Source organism: Danio aesculapii, chromosome 7, assembly GCF_903798145.1.
Source record: "Danio aesculapii chromosome 7, fDanAes4.1, whole genome shotgun sequence".
In the NCBI taxonomy this organism is placed as follows: domain Eukaryota; kingdom Metazoa; phylum Chordata; class Actinopteri; order Cypriniformes; family Danionidae; genus Danio; species Danio aesculapii.
The window spans coordinates 3315100-3340627 of NC_079441.1; the positions used below are offsets into that span (position 1 = coordinate 3315100).

The window sequence follows — 25528 nt, forward strand, 5'->3', positions numbered from 1 at the left end:
GATTATCCACAGCGCATGCGCATATAACCGCCGTTCGCGCATCACTACTGTAAATATATATCAGTAAATTAGCAGTTTCCCATATTTTGTGATTTATGTATTTATGCTTTTATATTTGCTCATTTATTTATGCTTTTGAATTGCATCACGGGATCTTGATCTGTCTTCTAACAACTTTTAACCTTGAAAATTTTGAAAAAGTGACTTTTATGAACGTTTTTATTAGTTTAAAATTATATACTGTCTGGGTTGGTGTTACGTGCTTGTGTTGTTGTGCCCTGTTTGTGTTTTTTTTTTCCAACATAGGCTCATTCTGAAAACGTAGCCCTATATATGTTTCTGTAGACCGCAAAATATGTAGCCAGAGGTACGTATGGCTGCATTTAATTTTTTGAATGAATGCTACGGGGTGGTATGATGCCGTTCCTTTTTGTGCTTACCAGCTGAACGCTTACCTCCGTATGGACGGCTTTCCCGCTGTAACCAGTTTGTCCCTTTAGCTCGCCATGTATGTTGGCGGACTTGAAACGCAGAGGGGAGTTGACCACGACGAAGAGGTTCGAGTCCGGGGAAGAGCGGTTCCAGAAATCAGGTAAGAAAACAAAAACAAAATCCAAAAAATGAAGCGAACAAGTTCGTCACAGGGTGAGAATGTGGTCAAAATCCGAAAACATGGTAAAAATCAGACGAGGGCTTTTCTTTTTCTGGATGGCTTTTGTGAATCGTCGTTGGTTGGGTTTAGGAACGGAGGAGGGTGGGTCAGCCGATTGGCCGGTCGCACAGTCAATCATTCTCTCATCCAGGCAGACAGGCGGAAGGCCGTTCGACAGCGGGTTTACGCGAGAACGGAGCGGGAAATAGCGCGCACAGCGGCCTCCCGCGGATTCGCGAAAACAAAAACTGCAAAAATACGTACCTCCCAGGACGTATTTCGCAGTGTCCAGAAACGTCCACGAGACTACGTTCTCAGAATGAGCCTGGGTTGGCAATAAAAGTTGTCTAAATGGAGTGCTTAGCAATGCACATTACTAAATCAAAGATTAATTTTGCTATATTTACAGTTACATTTATAAAATGTCTTCATTGAACGCGATCTTTGTTTAATTTCAGAAAGATTTTTATATATAAAGTATTATTCGTCAATATTTTTCACTCACATGTTGCCAAAAATATACTTATGCCATGTAAAACTGGTTTTGTGCTCAAGGGTCTCATTTATTTCTGTCAGGACCACTATTATCAAAGTTAAAGTATAATTAGCATACATTAGTTTGGGTTGGGGTGTGATTCTTTTCTGGGGAAACACTCCTTGGCGATGTATTTCTAAAAGTAGAAGTGTATTACGTGAGACTGTGTTACCTGATGTGAGCTTGATTAACGAGACCTGCCAGAACTAATGCTACGCTTCACTTATGATGCTCTCAGTGGGTGTTTTAGTTTTCAGGAACATTCAGAACATCCAAAGCTGTTGCTACACAAACTCTCTATTTGCCAGATTTGAGACTGAGATCTTGAGAAACCTGTTGGTTGATATTTCTGAAGAAGGCTTCAAAGATAGCAAGAGAACACAATACAAAGAACTGCCAGTCAGTGTTTGTGTATATGTCTAATAATGGGTGTGCTGATCACAGGTAGGCTCAATTAAGGTATATAAGAAAACTCATTTCCTGACATCCCAGTCCGATCATCTCGACTCGACTGTGATTTCTATGAATGCGCTGTATGATCTCAGGAAAGATTGAAAAGCTTGACGATGGCCAAATTTATTGAACGCATCAGAAATGTAATCCCGGGACTGCGCCGCAGGGACAGCAATGTCCCTCATCAAGGGGACGTGGCTGTGGATATGGGAGAGGCTGATTTTGGCAAGAAGGAAAACCAAAAGATGTCAATCTACAATCCCCTCGATCCCGTGCCAAAATATGACTTTTACGCCAAAGACACGTGGGCAGGACGTATTAAAAAGAACAGACCTTCATTGGATGTTCTGCGCAACCCAGTAAGTACAATCCCTACACTTTATTTTTGTTACGCAGGCAGCAAACAAGGATCCATGTCTTAGATTAATTGTTCAGAGACAGTAAATAACAGGTATACTATAGATTAGGGCTACACGATGTGTAAAAAATTGACATTGTGATTATTTGTTTACCTTCTGTGTGTGTATTACCATATTGAATAAAATTTCACCATATAAAATGAATAGCAGGCAGCCCGGTGGCTCAGTGGTTACCACTATCGCCTCACAGCAAGAAGATCACTGGTTCGAGTCCCAGCTAGGCCAGTTGGCATTTCTGTGTGGAGTTTGCATGTTCTCCCTGTCTTGATGAGGATTTCCTCCGGGTGTTTCAGTTTCCCCCACATGCACTATAGGTATATTGGATGAACTAAATTGGCTGTAGTGTATGAGTGTGTGTGTGGATGCAAGAGTGTATGGGTGTTTCCAAGTAATGAGTTGTGGCTGGAAGGGCATCAGCTGTGTAAAACATATGCTGGAATAGTTGGCGGTTCTTTCCGCTGTGGTGACCCCTGATAAATAAGGGGCTAAGCCGAAGGAAAATGAATGAATGAATTTCGTATGCCTGAATATTTTAAACTGACTTGATATGCACACCCTCACAGGCTGGAGAAGCACACATGATAAATGTTTGGTAACTTTGTGGTTCAACTTTGCAGTGCCTCCAAAAAAAATCAGGAGTGTTTTCAAATCAACTACAATACCGATTCGACATTGCAGATCCTGCGATGGGATTACTGTGAATGTGCATATTGCGATATTGATGCTGAAGCGATATATTGTGCAGCCCAGGGGCGTAACAGCCATTTTAAAAGTGGGGGGGGGACAGCTGTATGGTCACCCAAAAGTGATTAATGATTTATTAGCAATAAAGTTTATTTAATAATCTTTTAACCAAAATTCTAAAATAATTACAAACTATTAATAATAACAATAAATAAACAGAACCACACAATTTCAAATTAAGCATTACTCTGTGAAAATATTTGTATTTTTATTTTATACACATATACACACACACACACACACACACACACACATACATATATATATATATATATATATATATATATATATATATATATATATATATATATATATATATATATATATATATATATATATATATATATAAAACGTGAGATGGACATCGCCATGTGTACTTGCGGCCGATGCGTCATTCATAAAAGCAGAACACGCAGGATTCAACACGTAAATTCACCAATTACTCCCCAAATACATGCAAGTAAGTGGTTGGTGAACTTAGAGAGGAGTAGATTCAACTTTATAATTACTTTCAGTATGTGTATCTGATATGATTAAAACACATCCGCAAATAATATTTTAATGGATTGTTAGACTTCCTTGTGTGTTTTACTAACGCTAAAGTTCTTGTTTTACTAGTACTTGTGTGTATTTACATGTCTAATTCATAAATTAAGCAATAGGCCGTAAAAAGGCTGCATAATTGTGATAATATAACACGTCTTTCTCAGCAGAGTTAAGTTGGTCTTGTTTTCGAAAAAAAAAAAAAAAAAAAAAGAAGCACTTTTACGACGGTCCCTTACTAAGAGCTTAGCTCAGCGCGAGCTATCTCTGGCTAAACGCATATTGCGACTGCTCGAGCAGTGCTCGTAATATCGAGCGAAAAAAGAAAGACAGCTGTGAAACATAACCTGCTTTGTCTTTTTGTAGGGAATACAGTTTAGATGTTTTTAGGGTGAGAGGTTTTTTAGTTAATGCCGTCTGTCACTGAATGTGTCAGGAATACCAAAAACAAAACCAACTTAACCCCGCTGTCTTTCTCTGGCTCAGCGCCAGACAAGACACCAGCACCAGGGACTTTACGGTTCTCACTTCGAAATGGAACAAAAGTAGGATTCTGTAACGTTAGTGATTTACCGTAATTTACCCAGCTGTAGCTGTTGCTCCCTTCTGCATCATCCCTGTCTTTGACTGCAAAGTGAATGAATGAAGCTCGTGGCAGACACTCAAGAGATTCGCGCTGTGATTAGCTGAGTGATCGTTCACTCAAATCAAGAAACAAATCAGAGAACACTTGCGGCCGCTAGGTCAAATAAAACGTGTGGGCCAGTCGGGGGACAGAATAACCTGTTTCCAAAAAGTGAGGGGGCGTGTCCCCCCTGTCCCCCCCCCGGTTGCTACGCGCCTAGTGCAGCCCTACTGTAGATTGATAACAGCAAAAGGCTGATGCAGGTGAGACAGAGTATTCCTAGGACAAGCATGGTTCACCAACCTCAGACATAATCTAAGAGGGCTAGGCTGGAGAGTAAAACGAGGGAACAGGGTTTAGTTCAAGCAGGTGCTAACAAGTCCAAAAAACGATCCTCGATGTTTCTCAATCCTTTTGTTTTGATCTTCTATTGGTCTTAAGCATTCAGGTGTTGTCAGAGTTCACCAAACCTGAACTTTCGAATGCAGCGACATTCAAAACTTGATGCACTAGCTTTTGTTTATGGTCTGCATGAGTATGAATGCTAATCTATTAAGGGGGATCTTAAGACGAATAGGAACTCCAAAAACATGAGCAAGAATCCAAACACAGGTAATTAGACTAGACTAGACTAAGAGTTTACACAGAGGTCTGGAACTGGCTCCGTAAGCACAGATATTGGCTAAGAAGTAATATGTGCATGCAATAATGTGCATGTAATACTTGGTCTGGAAGGGCTTGAGAGTCACAGTTTTATAGCCTGCTGATTGGATGCAGGTGTGTGCATGAACCTGAAAAAGAGCATGGGAAATATAGTTTGACATGAGCCAGCGTTTCTCAATCCTGGTTCTCGCATCCCAGCATGCTTCACATTTCATGTGTTTCTCTTATCACGTCAGAGGATTGTTCTAATTTAACAACAAGTGTCCTGCAAAGTGGACTCTACAGGATGTTCCGCCAGAATATTAAGTTTATAGGTTTACGCTCATATTGCGTAGGGATGTGTCAGTCATAACACAGTTCAATGTGTGGAGCTCTTCAAATGAGCTAGCTGTCTATATCAGGTGTATTAAAGAAGTATATGGCTACATTTCATCTTCAAAATTAACATTACAGGGTGGTATGACGCTGTTCCTTTTCGCGCTACCAGCGGGTCAGTCTGTGTTTTTAAAAAACACTGTCGGTTTGTGTATAGGGAAAGGGGTGGGCGGGTTAAGCTGTGCTTTTGAAAACACTATCAGTTGTGTATAGGGAAGGGGGTGGGTGGGTCAGTTGATGCTTTTGAAAACACTCGGTTGGGTTTAGAGAAGGGGGTGGGAGGGTCAATGTGTGCTTTTGAAAACACGCGTTTAGAGAAGAGGGTGGGTGGGTCAGTTGATGCTTTTGAAAACACTGTCACTTGGGTTTAGGGAAGAGGGTGGGTGGGTCAGTTGATGCTTTTGAAAACTGTCAGTTGGGTTTAGGGAAGGGGGTGGGTGGGTCAGTTGACGCTTTTGAAAACACTGTCGGTTGGGTTTGGAGAAGGGGGTGGGAGGGTCAATGTGTGCTTTTGAAAACACTGTTGGGTTTAGGGAAGGGGGTGGGCGAGTCAGTCTGTGCTTTCAAAAACACTGTCAGTTGGGTTTAAGGAAGAAGGTAGGTGGGTGGGTAAGTTGATTCTTGTGAAAACACTGTCGGTTGGGTTTTTGGAAGGGGGTGGTGGGTCAGTTGGTGCTTTTGAAAACACTATCGATTGGGTTTAGAGAAGGGGGTGGGAGGGTCAACGTGTGCTTTTGAAAACTGTCGGTTGGGTTTAGGGAAGAGGGTGGGCGGGTCAGTTGGTGCTTTTGAAAACTCGATTGGGTTTAGAGAAGGGGGTGGGAGGGTCAATGTGTGCTTTTGAAAACACTGTTGGGTTTTGGGAAGGGGGTGGGTGAGTCAGTCTGTGCTTTCAAAAACTTTATCAGCTGAGTTTAGGGAAGGGGGTGGGTGGGCCAGCTGATACTTTTGAAAACACAATCGGTTGAGTTTAGGGAAGCGGGTGAGTGGGTCAATCTGTGCTTTTGAAAACACTATTGGTTGAGTTTAGGGAAGAGGGTGGGCGGGTCAGTTGGTGCTTCTGAAAACACTATCGATTGGGTTTAGAGAAGCAGGTAGGCAGGTCAGTTGGTACTTCTGAAAACACTCGATTGGATTTAGGGAAGGGGGAGGGTGGGTCGGTCAGTCAGTCAGTCAGAGGTCTCTCGTGGATTTACATGAGAAGAGCAGACATGAATGAGAAATTTAAGATCTCAAAAAGCGTACACTACGGCATCTGGTGGATTTGCAAAATTAAATCCTAAAAAAAAGTACCTCATGGGACATATTTCACACTCTCTAAAAATGTATACGGGGTACGTATCCATAACGAACCTGGGTTGCATTGTTCATGACAACATCTAGAATTTGCTGTTGATTCACTTACTGTATGTTCCTGTCAACAGCCGGATGATATTACTACAACACCAGATGAAGAAGATGGACGGCCCAAAGTCAAGCTGGTCCGCTTTGGGTGGGTTCTAGGAGTCTGGGTGAGAAAAACATAATCATGAATGTTACATATAATATTCAAGTTATGAATTTTTTACAAACTTTTATGAGTTGCTTACTTCTGTTGTACACAAAGATATTCTGAAGAGCGTTGCAAAAAAAAACAGCCACTGACTTAAATTAGTAGGAGCAAAACATACTATGGAAGTCAATGGCTGTTTTTCTTATTTTTATGTTCAACAGAAGAACTCCAACAGGTTCTAACAAGTGGAGGAGGCGTAAATGATGACAGAATTTTCATTTTTCAATGAAATATTCCTTTAAGTTGAACTGAATCATCAATGAACCAACTTGATGTTACCTGATTTTCGAATAATGCCTGTTTTCTTTGTAAAGCTGCTTTGAAACAATTAGCAATTTGCATAAAGCACTACAGAAATAAGCGACTTGGCTAGTACTGGTAAATAAAATCGCATGGTTTCATAAACTGTATAATGGCATCATAAATATTTTGTACTGTTTTACACGAGCATGCTTAAGATAACACCCCAAAACAAATGCGAATTTACTTGTCAAAATTCACGAAATGGTAAATTAAATGACTGACATGTGTACAGATTCGCTGCATGTTGAACATCTGGGGAGTCATCATGTACCTGCGGCTGCCGTGGGTCACATCTCAAGCTGGACTTGGTGAGTCGATTATAAAAACTCACATTACTTGAATTCAATTAAAGGGTTAGTTCACCCCAAAAAATGGTGAAAAACACAAATTAAGTTATTTTAGATTAAATCGGAGAGCTCTCTCATCCTCCATAAAGAAACCAACAGCATTGGATAACACAGTCCATATAATCTACTATAATAGTGACTATAATCAAGCTCCAAAATCACTTTAGTGCACTTAAAAAAAGAAGTGTAAAAATGATTTTAAACACCTTTGTCTTCTCTTCTGCAAGAAATGGGGCTTCACCTGTACTGTAAAAACCCCCAAAACAAACTTTTTATTGTGCATTTACAACAGACAACATAGCGCTTGTATATAGCTGCTGACTACAGTAAACGTGCACCCTGACCTTGTCGCAGAAGAGACAAAGGAAGCCATTTTTAGTTTTTTTTTTTTGGGGCTTGCAAATGTATTGGGTGTTTCCCAGTACTGGGTTGCAGCTGAAAGGGAATCCACTGCATAAAACATATGCTGGAATTTACATTTACATTTAGCAGACGCTTTTATCCAAAGCGACTTACAAATGAGGACAAGGAAGCAATTTACACAACTATAAGAGCAGCAGTGAACAAGTGCTATAGACAAGTTTCAGGTGTGTAAAGTCTGAGAAGCAAAGCATTAGTAATGTTTTTTTGTTTTTGAGAGAGAGAGTACAGTTGGTATAGCCAGAGAGGCAGTTACAGATTAGGAAGGAAAGTGGAGACTAAACAGTTGAGTTTTTAGTCGTTTCTTGAAGACAGCAAGTGACTCGGCTGTTCTGATGTAGTTAGGGAGTTCATTCCACCAACTGGGCAGATTGAATGTGAGAGTTCGGGAAAGTGATTTCTTCCCTCTTAGGGATGGAACCACGAGGCGACGTTCATTCACAGAACGCAAGTTTCTGGAGGGCACATAAATCTGCAGAAGTGAGAGCAGATACGAAGGAGCAAAGCCAGAGGTCGCTTTGTAAGCAAACATCAGAGCTTTGAATTTGATGCGAGCAGCAACTGGCAGCCAGTGCAAACGGGTGAGTAGCGGAGTGACATGTGCTCTTTTGGGTTCATCAAAGACCACTCGTGCTGCTGCGTTCTGAAGCAGCTGAAGAGGTTTGATAGAGTTAGCTGGAAGCCCGGCTAGTAGAGAGTTGCAATAGTCCAGTTTGTAGAGAACAAGAGCTTGAACAATGAGTTGAGCTGTATGTTCAGATAGGAAGGGTCGGACCTTTCTGATGTTATAGAGTGCGAATCTGCAAGATCGGGCAGTTCTAGAAATGTGGTCAGAGAAGTTCAGTTGGTCATCAATCGTTACTCCAAGGCTTTGTTGGCGGTTCATTCCGCTGGGGTGTTCAAAAAAATGAATGAATGATTACTGTTGAAACACTGAAGTCACATGGACTGTATTGATAATGCTTTTGGCTCCTTTTCTAGACTTTGAACATCTCAAGACCATTGCTGTATATGGATGGCCACAGAACGATTTCAACTAAACCATATTAAATTGTGTTCTGATGTTATAAAATGGACTGTCTTGAGAGTAATTCATAACAGAAGTTACATTTTTTGGTGAATCAACCCTTTCGCTTGTCCCAATTCTTTTTAACTGTTCAATATGTTCTCAAGTAAAAGGAAACTACGGTACGCAATATTTAAAGTCATTTGACAGATTTCACCTTTCTGCTTGTAGTTCTGACATTCGTCATCATCTTCATGTCTGTCACCATCACGACGATCACGGCGACGTCTGTGTCTGCAATCTCCACCAATGGGAAAGTCTACTCCGGTCAGTGGGATCATTTTTTTTTCCTTTTACCATAAGAAAGGTCAGTATGTACCTTAAGTTTCAGCCTCATACAAAAGTCATTTTAAGCACATAGGAAACATATTAAACTAAAATATTTTGTTAAAATAAAAAGTCAAAATATTGGTGGAATAATGTTTTATCACAGTTTGGATCTATATAAATGGGAAAAAATAAGTCAAACACGTCATGTTTTTTTTTCCTGGGAATAATATTTCTAAAGGAGCTGTTGATATTTTGGTAAAAACCCAAACGATACTAACATAAAAATAAAACAAAAAATCTGGAAAATTAGTTGTTTAATAACAATAAAATGACAGGAGGAGAAAGTGCTAAACTACTGAAATGTGTTTAATGTGTTTTTAACGATGGCAGCTTAAAGACGCCTCTCATATGGAGAATGAAGTCACATGGATTGTCCAGGTGTTTTTTTGTATTCTTTTTACAAACTTCAGTGTAAAAATCTGTATGGTTCTGTGGGTCTAGCCAAAAACTGAGCTTTATTCTGTATTTTCTATTGGATTGAAGTCAGGTGATTGGCTGGGCCATTCTACAGCTTGATTTTCTTTCTCTGAAAGTATCTGAGAGTTTCCTCGGCTGTGTTTTGGATCATTGTCTTACTGAAATGTCCCCCATGGTTTCATCTTCATCCTCCTGCTAATGTAGATGTTGGACTGAAGCAGCTGATATTCATTTAGAGTGAGGAAGAGTAGAGGGTTGCTGAAGAGCTACTGAGAGATTTCAACTGCTGTCTGGGCTTTCGCTGTATTTTTACACCTCCCTTTCTTCATGTATTCAATACTTTTTCACTGTGTCGTTTCATTTTATTACACAGCTTAATTTATAAACAAATTAGTTTTGAATTCTTTGCATATATGGATTCCTTAAGTTGATCATTTTAAGTCAACAGCACCTTTAGAAATATGTTTTCTGAGAAAAATGATTATGTGTTCAATATTTATTTTCCCCGATATCTATACATACAAACATAGATATAAACTATGACACAAAATATATATACAGTTATTATGAAAAAGTTGACACCCTAATCCCATTTTTTTTTTTCATATCAGGGGATCAAAATGATCTGACTTAAAAGTTTGAAAATAAAACCTCTGAAAGACAACACTATATTACATTGCCAAAATAAGTCCGGCACTGCTAATTAAATGCTATCTCTGATCCTCAGCAGACTTTTGAGCAGTTTGTTGAGAGCAGGGGTGTCCAAACTCAGTCCTAAAGGGCCGGTGTCCTGCATATTTTAGTTCCAACCCTATCCGAACCAGCTAATCAAGCTCTTTGTAGGCGTACTAGAAACTTTCAGTGAGATGTAGATGATCCCAAGGTTTCCATAATCCTGGACCAGGCCGTATCCTGAGCAGCTGCTGTGGTGGTCATGGAGGAGTGGAGAGCATGAGACTGATTCCTGTGACGCTCCAGGGACAGATAAGTCTTTGCTAAGGTCCAGCTTCTCCAGTGCCTAGAGTGCAGCTCTGCACAAGACATTTGGCCAGAGGAGAAATAGTCGTGCCTAACTGAGCCTGGTTTCTCTTGAGGTTTTTTAATTCCTCACTTTTGCCAGTTGGTGATGTTTTTTCCTCGCTGCTGTTGCCGCTGGCTTGCATGGTTCGGGATCTGTAAAGCTGCATGTCCATGGATTGGTCTTCAGTGTTTGGACTCTCAGTATTGAATATTAAACCACACTGAACTGAGCTCAACTGAACTTAATCTCTGAAAACTGAACTACACTGTTTCAATTCTCTATAATCTTCTATGTGAAGCTACTTTGACACAATCTACATTGTAAAAGCGCTATAGAAATAAAAGTGAATTGAATTGAATGTGGTGAAGCAAGTTGCAGCTAAACTATCCAGGACAGCGGCCCTCCAGGACCTAGTTTGGACACCCCTGGTCTAGAGCTTCAGCGTGTATAAACCCACAGCTAAAGTGAAGCCAATTGGTCAAAACAAGTACAAATATATTAATTCACCTGTAATCTTTCCTCCAGGTGGTACATACTTCATGATCTCTCGGAGTCTGGGTCCGGAGCTTGGAGCGCCCATCGGTTTGCTCTTTGCGTTCGCCTGTTCTATCGCCTGTGCTCTTCACACAGTAGGCTTTTCGGAAACTGTCAGAGATATGCTTAAAGTAAGACACACACACTTCGATTTTTGCCTAACTATCTACTTGTTGAGACGGATGAAGTAAGTCATAACACAACTGCTTTTCCTTTCATCAGGACTTTAAATCTCAGATGGTGGATGATGTGAATGACGTGCGGATCATTGGGGCGATTACTGTCACCATCTGCCTCCTCATCACATTCGCTGGCATGGCATGGGAGGCCAAGGTACAGTCCTGGTGCCGCTCATCATTTTCAAACAGGCTCACTGGAAATACATGATTCAGCCTATATTTTCTTACAGTCATACATTGTACTGCAGTTTCTAGCTAAAATGCAAAATAGGCAGCTAGTACAGTAGTAAGGCAGCTAGTACACTAGTAGGACACAAAAAACGTTTGTTCCTTTTAACACTAATGATATTTACAAGGACGTATTTTTAACAAATAAAGTATTATTTTTCTACGGTTTACATTATGTTTCTTTTTTGTTACGGATCGGTCCATTTTTCGGATCAGCCAAAAAGGGGAGGAGACAAATGTAATTTGCTTTTTATTTATTACAAAAACAGCACTGCAGGATAGTTTTGGTTTTAACAGACAAATCTTAGAACCTGTAGTTTTATTAAAAATAAAATGAAGAAATTACTAAATTATTAAAAATAAATTGGAATCACGCAGTGGTGCAGTAGGTAGAGCTGTCGCCTCACTGCAAGAAGGTCGCTGGTTTGAGCCTCGGCTGGGTCAGTGTGGAGTTTGCATGTTCTCCCTGCATTCGCGTGGGTTTCCTCCGGGTGCTCCGGTTTCCCCCACAGTCCAAACACATGCGGTACAGGTGGCATGGGTAAGCTAAATTGTCTGTAGTGTATTGAGTGTGAATGAGTGTGTATGGATGTTTCCCAGAGATGGGTTGGAAGGGAATCCACTGCGTGAAACATGTGCAGGATAAGTTGGCGGTTCATTCCGCTCTGGTGACCCCAGGGACTAAGCCGAAAAGAAAATGAATGAAAATAAAGTAAAAGTAAAATAAAGTAAAATATTCAGGACTGTGAAAAATTTACTGATATTACTGTTGCTGATAACGCCAAACGTAGAAATCTAACATTATAATTTGCATTGCTAGACGGAGGATTTTTGCAGAATTATTTAGTGGCATATTTTTGATGGCTAGTTGACGCCACCTATTGGTTAAATCAGTGTTTCCCAACCCTGTTCCTGAAGGCACACCAACAGTACACATTTTCAACCTCTCCCTAATTAAACACACCTGAATCAACTTATCATAACATCAGAAGAGACTCCAACACCTGAAGTTAATGGGTCAGAAAAGGGAGACATCCAAAATATGTACTGTTGGTGTGCCTCCAGGATCGGGGTTGGGAAACACTGGGTTAATGTAATTGCTGCCTACAACTTTCATTTTTGAGCATTGTGACGGTGATTTTAATCTTTACCATACACATCAGTAGTTATATCAAAACTATAAACTGTTATCCCAGTATTTCTGTGTTATTCAACGGTTTGTATCTTCATAACTCACTCAAAAGACGGAATCTCTTTCTTGATTTTTGAGTTTATCAAACACAGATTTGAATGCAGCGATTCGAAGGATTAATAAACATATGCAAATCACCATCATTTATAAATTATGATGCGTGGGTGTTGAGATCCCGATCTTTTAATGATTAATTGTGCAGCTTACACTGACTGCATTAATGCAGGCTAAGCAAGTACTGGCAGAAAACACCTTTAATAACCTAAGAAATCCTGAATCACCAACCACGACTTCTTCTGTCATTGTTATATTTTACAGCAAAGCCTAAATGCTTTCATACATGTGATTTGAAATGACACGAGGGGCTATCTCTCTCTGCAATCATTACAGATTTAGGATCAATCTACAAGTAAAAAAAAAAGAATAAATCTGCGGGTCATGTGTTTGGAACCGTGAGTTGTGATCCATATAAATCACGGATCAACCATGATCTGTTGCACCCAAAAAAGCAATGTAAAATCAAGGTAAAACTATGTGGTCAAAGTGCACTTTTCTTGTATGTTTGCTTTTGGTGTTTAGGTTAGTGGTTCATTAGGTGATCTGTACGACAAGCGCTGCCTTCTCATAGATGTGTACAAAGAAGGATGTGTATCTAAAAAGTACAACAATCATACCCTTTGTAACATATCTCACACTCTAGTGGATTTGTCATCTGAAACGTGCACTAAAACGTACATGGAGCAATGTATTTTACACACCGCAAACATGTAGGCTGAGGCACATTTCAAATGAGCCTGGCTCAAAAAAATTACTTGGAAACTATTTTAACTTAGAAATTGCAAGTAAATTTAGACAAGCGATTAACACATTGCATTTAAAGCCATTTTTAAGACTTCTCTCTTTAAAAATGTACACCAGTAATCTTTGTTTTTGCCCCACTACAGGCTCAGATCTTGTTCTTCATCGCCATTATACTCTCATTGCTAAATTATTTTGTGGGCACGGTCATTCCCCCCACCCAAGAGAAGGAGGCAGTGGGATTTTTTGGCTACCACTGTGAGTACACAACATGCTGCCCTAATTCGAGTGCACTTCTGCTATGCTTTTTTTGGTTTCAAACAGAGTTGTATCTTGATACTTGTAATTCTATGGGTGTATTCAGCTGTTCTTGTGTAATCTTATGGTGGCAAAGAGGCTGCGTTTTTTTATTTTTTTTAAGTTCATGCATCCATGACAATGACACCAAAACAATTCATTCTTACATGTATTCACAAAAACTGCTTTCTTACATAAGCCAGGCCAGGAGTAGTACCTGTAGCAATGTCCATGCTGATGTCTATTTAAAAGTTATCATGTGTATTAGGGTTGGGCAATGTTGACCAATTTGGCATCGTACGATGTTAAATGGGAAACATTGCGATGGACGATGGCATATAATAAATAAATTATATGAAGCCTACAATTTCCATTACCTGACCCGCATAGTCTTTGTTTTACCCATAACCAAACCATAAATAAATAAAGATAAGTTACACACAAATTACCACCTGTCAATCACTTTCTCCGCGGGACTGAATAGGCAGAGTGATGTGTCGTTATAATGGCGTCAACAAACTTGGTTGGTAAAAAAGGTGCACATTCACCTATCTGGCAATACTTTGGCTTTAGACTGAATGAACAGCCACGAAACATGTCTGAAGTGGTGTGCAGGATTTGTTTTTTTGAGTTATTTACGCAACAGATGTGCAGACGACAAATTTACACAACCATTTGCGTGTTCACCATCCCACGGAATACAGCTCATTGCCAGTGTCATCACACACAACTGAACCTCGCAGGAACCAACCAGCAGTATCTGAGGTTTTATTACTAAGCGTGAAAGTGAGAGATGGAAGCAGTGTGACACATTACCTGATAGATTCAAAAGACTGAAGAGTTGTTAGAGACAAAATTCATTAAATATCACGTTTAACAATTATAGTGAGATGTGATCCAGCGGTACATCCTTGATAAACAGTCCAACGTGCGCTGCTCTCACCTGGGGTTTTGTGCTCAAAGCACCTGCTGACTGCCTGAAGCTCAGAGGTGCGCAGAGTGCCAGAGAGTGTTTGTGGTCACATGACGTGTATTTTCAGCAGTATAGTGTGGATGGAGAGCTTTTCAGAAATGCTAAGTGAAACGCCAATGTGGACGTGAATCGTTTTCATTCTAAAACACTGTTTTAAAACTAAAACTATTAGTGTAAACGGAGCCTAAGTGTGTTTTTCGCGGTTGCTGCTGAGGCAAATACAGGGCAGAGGATTGCAATGCCGGCTTAGCATCATAATCTCTATCGGTGATGGACGATGGCATTGTCTATCGACTCAACCCTAATGTGTATATGGATGGTTATAGAATTGAAGGTACACTTTGCATCTACAAGATAAACCTTTTATTTTTCTAAAACAAACTTCTTGAATAGTAACACAAACAAACAGCATTTGTTTCAAACAAATTATATCAGGTTGTCTTTAAAAATGATGTTTGTATGTGTATTTAGGGACGTTTTGAAAAAAAAAAACTTCCTGTCAGACCGGTTTGGCGAAGGACCAGCAAAACCTAACCACAGCTTTTCTCTTTCAGCTGATATTTTCGTATCAAATCTGCTGCCTTCCTTCCGAGGTCCAAGTGGAAATTTCTTAGTGGTTTTTGCAATCTTCTTCCCTGCTTGCACAGGAATTCTCTCTGGTGTGAACATCTGTGGAGACCTCAAGGTAAGCTTACTGTTTTACAGGAAGACCTTCTCATGAAGTAAAGATAGCAATGAGTGTTGTCATGTTATTCCAGGATCCAACAGGTGGGATTCCTAAAGGGACCCTACTGTCAATTTTATGCACCACCCTGAGCTATTTGCTGATCGCTGCCACGTGTGGTAAGACTAGACTTTATTACGCAATAAAGTGTCAGTAAGAAGTGATTTCTGGAAAACACTCCTGATAGCTGAAATCAGTGAAACAAACATGTCTCCCACCAGTGATGGGAATAACGGCGCTATCAATAAATGGCATTACTAACAGTAGTCCTTTTTTCAATAACGAGTAATCAATTGAATGACTGTTTCCCCCGTTACAATGCCATTACCGTTGCTGACAAAAACATGCGCAGTACTATAATTGAGAACACTGAAGTGGTTTTCATGCGAGCAGTGTCTCTCTTAGCCATAGGACCTCTCTTTCTCTGGGGTGTGTATGTGTTCGGGGCTGGGGCAGAACACATAACCAACCAGAGATGATGATTGGTGTGTCTGAGAATGTGATGAATGGCTTAGATAGAAGACTTAAATGTTGTGTTATGTCCAAGTGCCTTCTCATTTATTTAACTTTATCTGTGTGTTTGTATATGAACTTTTCTCAATGAGCAGAATAAGTCTGTCCAGCCTCCCAGTCTCCAGAATCACCAGTTAACTAGATAAATAGAGAGTTAATCTGCTATTAAAGCAATGTTATTGTAAAAGATAAGAATTAACTGTAAGCAAAAGAAAGCCGCTGAATAACCGGTAAGGAAAATGAAAGGATGATCCCGCGCACACCATTAACGTTAATCTGTTCAAAGAATAGTTAAAGCAAAAGCAGCAGGACTGTGCATGAATGAGCACCGCCTTTTCTAGTCTATTTCAAAGAGAAACAATTGCACCAGTTGCGTTTCCAGGTACGGTTGCTTCACGCAAGGAAACAAACACGAGAGCGTTTAAGCACACACAAGTTTCACATCAACTGCACGTGCGACACTCTCATCAGTGAGCGAGGATTGCCTAATCATATTCTCATTCGGTATTCACCTGCCTTCTTTTGCTCGCCCGAAAACTTATCAGTCGTGCTGCATCTTGATTCTAAGCTCTCATTTGCATGCTTATTGACAAGCGGTCATAAACTAAAATGATAATATTCAGTGATAAGGTAGCACTGGCAATTTAAAAAAATTGTTTTACACCAACCAAAGTGGCTAGTGGGGGGTGTCTGTCTAACCTATCACAGGTAAAATCTACCCACATTTGGCTGGTTGGTGGGTGTTAATGTCAAGCCATGCTTATTACTCAGACACACTTAAACAAAATAATTTCTAGATATATAGTTGAGGACATGCTGCCGTTGTCTCTCACATACTACACGGTGTAGATTAGTCTACAATGTTTTATATTTATATTATAGTCATTTGACAAATTAGATTTTTTTTTTAAAGTAAGGCCTTAGTTACTTTCCCTGGTTATTGGTAACTTTTATAATTATGTAACTCGGTTACTAACTCAGTTACTACTTGTGAGAAGTAACTAGTAACTATAACTAATTACTTTTAAAAGGAACGTGCCCAACACTATCCAATGATCATCCAAGTACCTAAGATTAAGGGGTTACAGCAATCAAAATATTGGGAACCAACAAAAAAGACATCTTAGTCTTGTGAGATGCAACAAAACCAACACTGATCAAGTATCAAAACGAAATAAAGTGACCTCTGCAAGTCTGCATCTGTTTTTCACTCCAGCACAGGAAAACATCTCTGATATGCATACGATTCCTATGTCTGTACTGATCATAACCCTTCTTTTCAAGCCTATGTCTCCTTTAAATACCCCTTACTGCTGATTGGCTACTAATGTGTTTTAGTGCTTGGTCCAATTCACTTCTCCACTGTGTTTTTCAAAAATCACTTACTGCACCTCTAAGTATGCCTATTATTAGGTAAAAGGCTTATTAAAGCAATATCCTCTCCTCTCCATCAGCTGCCACTGTGGTAAGAGATGCTTCTGGGAATCGAAATGATAGTTTAGCCCTGTCAAATTACACAACCCACTGCACCGGTCTGGGCTGTAAATATGGCTGGAATTTTGACAGCTGTGAACAATACCGAAACTGTACACAAGGACTGGCAAACAACCTCCGGGTGAGCACATCTACCATGTTGATGAATCAGTAACTCAGATGCATTTATTTTAATTTGGGGATTAAGACAAAGAACATAATGCATTGCACTACAGCAGGGGTGTCCATAGTCGGTTCTGGAGGGCCGGTGTCCTGCAGATTTTAGCTCCATCTTGCCTCAACACACCTGCAAGGATGTTTCTAGAAAGCCTAGTAAAGCTGCGGTCACAATGGGCTTTTCCTCCCATAGACTTCCATTCATACGCACGCGAATGCGTCAGACGCAGGGTCATGCGTTAAGTTTCGCAGTTTGCTGCGGTGCAAAGTTCAAGCTTGGTGAACTCTGACCTGCGAAATCACATCACTTGACTGCGTGAGACCAATCGAGGATCAAAACACGACCTCTCTGGACAGAAATTTAAAACATGGAGCAATCGCTCGCTTTTTTTAATGTCTAATCATCTTGTTTAATCCCGCCCCTTTTCGCAGCGCCGCACGACAGAATTTCGCACACTCAAACTCTGGTGTGACCGCAGCTTAAGAGCTTGATTAGCTAGCCCAGGTGTGTCTGATTGGGGTTGGAACTAAACTTTGCAGGACACTACAGTAACCAGTGTTATTTTAGTATTATTTAAAGCTGTGGTGAAAAAATAGAAATGAGAAATGATTCTGCATCGATTCTTGAGAATTGTGATTCTGTCTGGAATGGATTCTGGGCTTACACTTTACCAACACAAGGCACAGTATGTTTAATAAACAGCCATATGCTGCCTGTCTTTATGCATACAATAACCCTTAATAAAGTTGAACTGTTTACAATATGTCATTCTCATGACATAAAAGCTGAGGTGCAGGTACACGATTCTTGAACTCACAAATGCTTTTCTACGTCCTTCTGTTGTTATGCAGTCGATGTACTGGTCCATTGTGGTAAAGAAGCAGCTGAGCCGAAAGGCTCTCGATTTATCAGTCAATCTAAGTTCCTACTCTCACCTATAAACATGAGCTTTGGGTCATGACTTCGAATGGTTCGCTCAGATACTCCAAGCAGCACATGAGTAACCACGTCACGTAGTACTGGATCATTACTAGTGGTATTTCCACCAAAGTCCCTTAGCTCTGTCCTTCATAAAAACCCTGTTGGTAACTTCTATGAGGTTAGGGTTAGGGTAGGGAAGATCACATCACTGGTTGTGCTGTTCGATAAGGCCACAAACTCATTTAACGTGTCCAAGATGAAATGGATTCTAAGTAAAAGGAAATCTGTATTGCATGAGCTGTAATCAACCTGCTGCGCAAGTGTCAAAATTTGCTCCACAATTTCACCGATTACCTCCATTTTTCAAAACTGTAAACACGTCGACTGTGATTGACGTCTCCTCCCAATAAAATAGCCCCTCCCCTGTCATTTGATTGACAGGTTTTAGTGTACACGTCGGAAATTCAAATGCAAAAGAATTTGCAATTCCATTAGAGTTTTGGCAGGTTACATGCACAACCCGGAGAAAAACAAATGAAGCTATTAATATTGCTATTTAGATAAGTCAGACCCATAGCTCGTAAGACATTTGGACTTTGCTTTTTCATTTGAAATGTGAATCGTTTGCGAAAGCAGAAATGCAAACAGTAATGCGGGATTTGCATCCTATTTGCGATTGCATTTGAAAAATGTGCGGGATATTCTTTCATAGAAAACTAGCTTAGAGAGCAATTTGGCTGTGAAAATTTGCGTACAGTGCCACCTGATGTTAAAAAGCTGAGCTGAACGTGTTAAAAACTAAGCTCAGAATTGATTCCAGAGGGAATAATTTTGATAATTCAAGCAAACTGATCTCACCATGCAAACTTACTGACTACTTGTTTATTTTTATCAGATTCTTACCGTTGTGTCAGGATGGGGCATTCTGATCACGATTGGGACCTTTGCTGCAACCTTGTCCTCAGCGCTGGGCTTCCTGGTGTCCGCACCCAAAGTTTTCCAGGTAGACATTATTTGACTACTCTGTTGTTGGTGTAGCATGCATTCAATTCTTACATTTCTGTGTGCTTCTTTCCAGTTATTGTGTAAGGACAAGATTTACCCCTATATTGGCTTCTTCGGAAAAGGTTACGGGAAAAACAAGGAGCCTCTTCGTGCTTACGTTCTCACGTTTATCATTGCGATGTGTTTCATCCTCATCGGTGAGCTGTGGATTTCCCCTAGTTTAATTGCTGTTCCTCTCTGGGGATGTTTTAACATGTGAAATTGATATTTTTAGGTAATTTGAACACAATCGCTCCTCTGATCTCCAACTTCTTCCTCGCCTCTTACGGCCTTATTAACTTCAGCTGTTTCCATGCCTCGATCACCAAATCACCTGGTGAGAAAATCATCAATTTTGCATTGCATTAAAGAATGTTGAAAACTGACAGACTTTATATGAATTAATTATTATTTAACCATTAAGTATTATTTAACTAATTAATTATTTAATTATCATTTAAGTTATACTTGAAATTTGCGTTTAAGTATAACATTTACCACATGTGTGGGTCAAAAGTAACCCAACAACATATGCTAGATTTACTGGCTTACGTTTGTCTATATTATCTATACCAGACTATGATCTTAATTTGTTACCTGCTAACACATTTTCAACATTTTGCAAAAAAAAAAAATAATAATAATAATTTCTATTCAATTAACTGGTATATGTTATAACAGTATAAAACTTATTTAGATTTTTTTAATTATTGCAAATATCCGTTAATTTTCTAACACATCTCAATGGAAACACTGCAAAATCATATGTAGAAGTGAAACATAAGTCCTGGCTATTAGCAGTGGGACAAAAATAATAGTTCAAGCAGGAACTCTTGCCATTTATGCCAGACTTTAAAACTACGGACATTTTGTACCTAAGAACATTTGATAGGACTAAGTTGCTAAGTATATGAAGACTTCAGTGTATTTAATTATAATGACAGTATATCTGGCCTACACTTGTTCATTGACGTTTAGTTCAAGTATAATCACATATTGTAGTTTGTAGTTGTTTTTACTCTTTTGATTGAGTGGCTTTAATGTACCTGTGAAAGTTTATTACATGCTTGTGTAACAAAGGTCAGCTAGTGAAGTGCTGTGAAGGTAAACCTCACTTCTCTGACCTCTAAAAGGCACTCTAGCGTCAGGCACTAGATGGTCTTTCGCCTCCTTGTTAGAGCAACTGACTCCCATATGGAGGATTGCCGGTTCCATCCCAGCTCGGAGCGGGTTGGGTCGTGTAGGACCAGCTGAGTTACACTTGACTGGCGATAATAAAATGTACTGTATCTGTGTCACAAGTACATTACAAGTAAACTATCAATGTCTATATACCACATATATACTGTTTCTGAGTAAAAAAAACATACTGAATAATGTCTACAACCCATTTCAAATTGACCCTTTGCTAAGCCACACCCGGAAAATTGCCTCAGACCAATCGTAGCTTAGCAACTGTATCCAGGCGCGGGAAACAAACCAAAGCATTGTGCATATGGATGGAGCAAATCTGGTACCTGGTATCCCAAAAGTTTGGACAGGGTGATGGAATTTTTTTTCTTTCCCGAAACCTAAAACACAAGGAGAGAAATACCAGGCGTGGATCAAGGAGCGTGGGAGACTGTACAATCACCACAATACAGTAATTTTCCATCAGTTTCAAGCTACAAATATTTGCATCACATATAAACAGAACAAAATGGAGATATATTTTTCAGTAACTTAAAACCCTCATGTCCCTGTCAGAGCTACAATTCGCCAATGTTTTTATCTATCTTTTGGATTTTCCTTAGAGATTTAGTCACTGGCTATCATGTTATCCCCTAGTGATATCTTTCCATAAGTACACTTGAAGCACAACTCCAGAAAAATACTAGTTGACTAATAGTACTCCAAGGGTTTCACACTAGCACTTTTGGTCCGCACTGGGTTCCTTTGACATCAGAATAGGGTACATTTAGCTAGTGTGAACACTCTCTTCTGAACTCAGGTGTGCACCCGTGAACCGTACAAGAGTCTGCCTAAAAGAGGTGGTCTGGGGTAGGGTTTGTGCGAACTCTGGTACGGTTCACTTCTGGTATGAATGCAATTGTGAAAAAACAGAAGTGTTAACTGTACAACAAACTTTCGTTTTCATAATGTTCATTCGTGTGTGTGTGTGTGTGTGTGTGTGTGTGTCTGTGTATCACCTACTTTGGCGACAAGCGGGACTGACCCAGTACAAACAGTGATAATGTCTGCTTGTCTCCATCAAAAACGACTTCTGCAGACATCGCTTGATGTTCTGAACGTTTTTAATATTTTTTTGGGGCAGATGGACGTAAGTGGGGCGGCACTTTGGTGCAGTGGGTAGCAATGACACCTCACAGCAAGAAGGTTTCTGGTTCGAGCCCTGGCTGGGTCAGTTGGTATTTCTGTGTGGAGTTTGCATGTTCTCCACATGTTCAGACATGCGCTATAGGTGAATTGATTAAGCTAAATTGGCCGTAGTGTATGTGTGGGAGTGAGTGCAAGAGTGTATGGGTGTTTCCCAGAGCTGGGTTGCGGCTGGAAGCACATTCACTGCGTAAACCATATGCTAGATAAGTTGGTGGTTCATTTCGCTGTGGTAACCCCTGATTAATAAAGGGACTAAGTTAAAAAAATGAATGAGAAGCAAGTGGCTCTCTGTATTTTGGTTTTGGTAACAAAACCAAAAGAATTCAGTAAAAGCAGAAGGAGCATGATATACGTACATCTCCATTTTAGCGCTTTGCTTTTCTGGCCATCAACTAGCAACAGTTGTACACAAAACAGCAGCTTAATGACGCAAGCATACCAGGGTTCAGGAGGAATAAAGACAATGTGTACACAAACCAGCTGAGGGGGGACAATTGAATTGGGTTCGGACCAGGCATTCAGACCATATGTAAAAGCACTCTAAGACTGATTGCAGTATAAAACTTCTAGTAGTTAAATGAAAGTGTACTCACTCATGGCCTAGTGGTTTAAAAGTCGATCCAAAGGTTGACGGTTCAAGTCCTGGCACTTCCAGGAATTGTTGGTGGGGTGTGTGCGGTTGTATCGGTTAAATTCAATTAATCTTTATTTCTATAGCGCTTTTGTAATGTAGATTGTGTCAAAGCAGCTTAACACAGAAGTTCTAGTACAGGGGTCACCAATCACGGTCTTGGAGGGCCGGTGTCCCTGCAGGGTTTAGCTCCAACTTGCCTCAACACATTTGCTTGATTGTTTCAAGTATACCTAGTAAGACCTTGATTAGCTTGTTTAGGTGTGTTTGATTAGGGTTGGAGCTAAAATCTGCAGGACACCGGCCCTCCAGGAACAAGTTTGGTGACCCCTGTTCTAGTAAATTGCAATTGAAACTGATAGTCCAGTTTTCAGAGTTAAAGTTCAGTTTAGTATGGTTTAATTTTCACTGCTGAATGCAATGCCCAAATTCTCAGCAAAGCTGACTTAAAGTAAGTTAATTATTACGAGTAGTTGGTTACACTTATAGTACACTTATGTGACGTAATTTAGTCCTGAGAGGTATTACACTAGGAAATATACTACTAGTACATAGACGATAATACTTGATGTATACTTAAAGTATACTTTTACATTACTTAAGTATACTTTTTTTTTGCTATTGAGAAGTAATAAATGGAAGAAAATGCAGACCTGATACAAATGTTTCATTGAGATGTTGTCACAGGGCTTTAAAAAGGCTTGTTTTGTTCTGTTCAAGTCCTTCTGAAGCTAGTTTTTGTGTCTGATATTCATTTCTCTTGCAGGTTGGCGACCACAGTACCGGTACTATTCTCCATGGTCGTCTCTGTTTTGCTGTTGCTTGTCATTCACCCTCATGTTTTTGTTCACATGGTGGGCTGCTCTTGTCACTTCCAGTGTCGTCATCTTCCTCATAGGTTATATCAACTATAAAAAAACTTGTGAGTACCATGCTTTATCAGTTATCGTTGTTTCAGCACATTTGTTTGTCTCATCTTGACTGCTCTTATGTGTAGATGTGAACTGGGGCTCGTCCTACCAAGCCGCTTTCTACAACATGGCTTTGACCTTCTCGATGAATCTGACTACTGTGCCGGATCACGTCAAAAACTTCAGGTAAGAGTCATTACCAAACTGACCACCACAGATCATCAAAATATCAGTTGTTCATGAATAAACTCTCTCTCTCTCAGGCCTCAGTGTCTCGTTCTGTCTGGACCTCCGAACACCCGTCCTGCTCTGGTGGACTTTGTGGGGACTTTACCAAAAATGTCAGCCTGATGATCTGTGGGAACATAACCATAGTAAGAGCGGTAACAGTCATAATCACCAAGGTGTTTTCACCAATACCTGTCACTTTTGAACAATTACATGTTTCCTTGCTCTTGCACTCAGGAGGGCGAGCGGTCTGATTTTCCTGAACACAGTTCTGATTTGGTGGTAGAATGGCTGAATAAGAGGAAAGTTCGATCTTTCTACACAACTTTCGCTGCTGAAAGTCTGCAGGATGGCGCCCACAATCTCATGCTGGTAAGAGAATCTCTGGCTTTAGGTTGGTTTCTTCTCAATAGCCATGTTTTCATCCAAAGATGCGAATTAAATTTATGCGCAAAACTGGAATATCGTATGAAACATTTGCGAATAGTGTTTCCATCCAATGAGTCAAAGAGAACAAAATCGTCACTTCCTGATAAACTGGCGCCAAATATTAAAATAAAAATGGAAGTTACTGCGTTTGGAGAAGCCCTTTTTCCTATATAATAACTTACTTGCATCTTAGAAAAATGAAACACAATGTGAGCGGTCATCTTTTGGAGGCAGGAGACTACTCTTCGGGAATGCAAGGTCTGAGTTTTCTTTTTCAGCCATGTATTTCTGCTTAAGGCTCTTCCATTTATTAAGCAAAATCGTCCATGTTTTGTCATATCCTTTGAGAATCATCTCCGCTCTTACTTCTTGGAAGATTTGCATGTTCCACTGATGTTTTCCATCAAGGATGGTCATCGCTTCCTTCTCAAATATAACATTTAAAAATGTTTGGACCTCATCGTCCACCCAAATGCGCCTCTCACTTTCTGCCATTTTTTTGTCATCACATGATCTGTTTGTAACCCTCTTTTGACACCTCTAGAGGTTTAATAGCGCACAGGAACCTGGTATCTCAGTTCTTTGATGGAGAAACATACTGAATTTTAAAGTATGGTTGTTAGTGATGCAGTAAAACAAAAATTCTCTAACAGAATAAAGCGGTGCCTCCAAAATTTGAGCTTATACCGAAGAGTATAAACATTCCAGCAAATATGTTTTAGATTAATATAAAGTATTTATTAAAAACTATAGGATGTAAATAAATAATATTAGAAGAATAAAACTCAATTGTTTTATGGAAAACAAACAAAATAATGCAATAGAAAAGAAACAGCAGTGTGAAAATAATTAAAACCGTTACGCAAATTAAATAGTCTCTCTTTTCCTTTATCCCTACTGAAAAAAAACAGCTTAAACCAGCCTAGGCTGGTTGGCTGGTTTTAGCTGGTCGACCAGGCTGGTTTTAGAGGGGTTTTGGCCACTTCCAGGCTGGTTTCCAGCCATTTCCAGCCTGGTCTTAGCTGGTCAGGCTAGGAGACGACCAGCTAAAACCAGCTTGACCAGCCTAGTCAGGCTCGGAGCCCAGCTTAAACCAGCTATGTCCAGCTTAAACCAGGCTGGTTTTAGCTGGATTTAGCTGGTCATTTTCCAGCCTGACCAGCTAAGACCAGGCTGGAAATAGCTGGAAACCAGCCTGGAAATGGCCAAAACCCCTCTAAAACCAGGCTGGTCAACCAGCTAAAACCAGCCAACCAACCTAGGCTGGTTTAAGCTGGATTTTTCAGCAGGGTATGCTTTATGCTATAAGTCTAAACCTCACAATAAAATAACACAAGTTTTACTTTATAATTGACACACTTTCCCTAGACAACTTGTGTGCAAAATAGGGATTTAACACAAATATAGGAACAATAAATCCAAAAGTCTTCC

General features: G+C 40.0%; 1 protein-coding gene across 1 annotated transcript in view; it reads left to right on the forward strand.

The window, feature by feature from the left end:
• Positions 1-1719: 1719 nt before the first annotated feature.
• slc12a10.2 (solute carrier family 12 member 10, tandem duplicate 2) overlaps positions 1720-25528 on the forward strand; it is a 39043-nt gene continuing 15234 nt past the window's right edge. The window contains 18 exon segments of the mRNA XM_056460894.1: positions 1720-1999; positions 6434-6520; positions 7097-7172; positions 8869-8964; positions 10991-11130; positions 11222-11332; positions 13543-13654; positions 15221-15351; positions 15425-15509; positions 17358-17518; positions 19371-19478; positions 19554-19677; positions 19755-19856; positions 23296-23451; positions 23527-23626; positions 23704-23762; positions 23765-23814; positions 23906-24040. Of these exon segments, the coding sequence (XP_056316869.1) occupies positions 1754-1999; positions 6434-6520; positions 7097-7172; positions 8869-8964; positions 10991-11130; positions 11222-11332; positions 13543-13654; positions 15221-15351; positions 15425-15509; positions 17358-17518; positions 19371-19478; positions 19554-19677; positions 19755-19856; positions 23296-23451; positions 23527-23626; positions 23704-23762; positions 23765-23814; positions 23906-24040 (2079 nt within the window). The 5' untranslated portion in view covers positions 1720-1753.